The sequence below is a fragment of the Austrofundulus limnaeus genome, unplaced genomic scaffold (genome assembly GCF_001266775.1).
Source record: "Austrofundulus limnaeus strain Quisiro unplaced genomic scaffold, Austrofundulus_limnaeus-1.0 Scaffold971, whole genome shotgun sequence".
NCBI lineage: Eukaryota > Metazoa > Chordata > Actinopteri > Cyprinodontiformes > Rivulidae > Austrofundulus > Austrofundulus limnaeus.
Genome location: NW_013953373.1, coordinates 127429 through 129520, shown reverse-complemented (window position 1 = coordinate 129520; position 2092 = coordinate 127429). Strand labels below are relative to the sequence as shown.

General features: G+C 48.9%; 1 protein-coding gene across 1 annotated transcript in view; it reads left to right on the top strand.

Moving 5' to 3' along the window:
* LOC106533557 (ephrin-B2a) overlaps positions 1-1990 on the top strand; it is a gene marked incomplete in the record, with an annotated part of 27213 nt that extends 25223 nt beyond the window's left edge. The window contains 1 exon segment of the mRNA XM_014029912.1: positions 315-1990. Within this exon segment, the coding sequence (XP_013885366.1) occupies positions 315-724 (410 nt within the window).
* Positions 1991-2092: the final 102 nt, after the last annotated feature.

The following is a 2092-nucleotide window of genomic DNA, read 5'->3' as shown; positions in this document are numbered from 1 at the left end:
CCAAAATACAGTTTCAAAGAAAATTAATTCAGATTCAAAACTTTAAATTTAGTGAAATTTATTTTCAAATCAATGCATTCAGTTTCTGATTCTGCACATTCAGATTTAATCTGAAGAATTCAGATTCAGTTCCTGTTGGCACAAGTTTGATCCCGTACATCTGCTCCTTCCTGCCTCCAGAGCTGGAACAATAAAGTCTGGATGTTTCTGAACTGGTCCGTCTCTTCAGCAGGTCCTGGTTGGACCTGAGGACCAGTTTGTTACATTTGATTTTTAACAGACTCACATTTTAAACCATGTTTTTGTCTCAACAGACTCCATCTCCCAAGACGACAACAAAGCCCCGGGGACCGACGGGAAGTCCTCCAGCGTCATCGGCTCCGAGGTGGCCATCTTTGTGGGCATCGCCTCGGGCAGCGTCATCTTCATCATCATCATCATCATGCTTGTCCTGCTGCTGCTGAAGTACCGGCGGCGGCACCGCAAGCACTCCCCGCAGCACACGGCCACGCTGTCGCTCAGCACCCTGGCCACGCCCAAACGGAGCGGCGGCGGCGGCAACAACAACGGCTCCGAGCCCAGCGACATCATCATCCCGCTCAGGACTGCTGACAGCGTGTTCTGTCCGCACTACGAGAAGGTCAGCGGGGACTACGGACACCCCGTCTACATAGTGCAGGAGATGCCTCCTCAGAGCCCGGCCAACATTTATTATAAAGTCTGAGGCGGGTCAGCGCAGGAACTGGATCATCCAGGAGCGGAGCGGAGCTTTGGACCGGGCAGCTGGTTCCTGGACAACAAACTGTCTCTCGCTCCACTCCTCCTCCTCCTCCTCTCCGACGTGCTGTCATCTTTTCTTTCCCAGTTTTGCTTGTCTCTGCGGCCCGGTCACAGTTCTGGTTCTGGTTCTGGGACGGGTAGAGAGGTACCGCCGCTCTCCGGGGACGTGGAGCGCCGTTGGTGCACCAGGAGAGGATTTCTGTGGGGCAGAGACCCAGACGGAGGAGGCGGAGCTTGTGAAGTGATGCTCACAGGAAGCAGAGACTGAGTGGATCCAGCAGCTGGACCACAGGACCCGTCTCTGGTACTGTTCCTGATCCACTCACTCGTTCACCCACATGACTAACATCACCTCCACGTGCACAGAAGCCGCCTCACTGGTCCGTGTGAAGAAGTGTTGTTATCATCTCATCACTGTCCCTGAAGGCTTGACGACACTTCAGTCATCACTTCCTGTTTGATTTCCATCATATCTGTTGTTTTGTTTCTGTCAGAGCCCGAGTGCAGAGTTTAGCTTTTCCTCCTCATCGTTCACAAACGAGCCCACAGAGGCTCAGAGTGTCCCGTTAAAGTGACGATGCAAAAAAAAAGAAAAGAAAAGCCCAGGAGGAGGTGTGCCCAGGTGGACTCAGAGTGGAGGACTCCTCCCTCACATAGTGCAGCACTTTTACCCCCTCCTCTGTCCTCACGTCCCTCCACTCTGCTCAGCAGTCCACAGGGACACACTCGGGACGTTTGGACACCTGAAAGCGTTCGGGGCAATAAGAAATCCAGTTTGCCTTACTGCTGTAAGAAGATCTGCTCCAGGTTAGTGTAGCTGACGCAGCTGCAGGTACTGTAACGTTTACCACAGAGAAACTAAGGGTGCCCAGAGGGCCCAAAAATCAGCCTGAGCGGCGCTTTCCTCTTGTTTCTGTTAAACACAGGGACGTTCACTCACATCGTCACGGTTCTCCTTTAGCTTTTCCTTTACAACACTCGTTTTAACTAAATACATGTACATTTTAAAATAAAATAAGGACATTAAAAGATGAAAAACTACAAAAATAAGATGAAAAGCAGAATTTATTTATGATAGACACATAGAGCACAGGTGTGGTCAGGCAGTATGGAGGAGAAGAAGAAGCTAATTTTAATATATAAAGTGGTATAAATGCACATTATGCAATCTAGCCTTTGATTATTTGATATATTTAGTCCACAGGTTTGATGAGCTCAGTCTGCACTGTAAAAACTGTCCACTTAACCAAGTTTTAAAACCTTATATCAGCCAAAAAGTCTTTTTGATCTTGTTTTCAGACTGATTTACTAA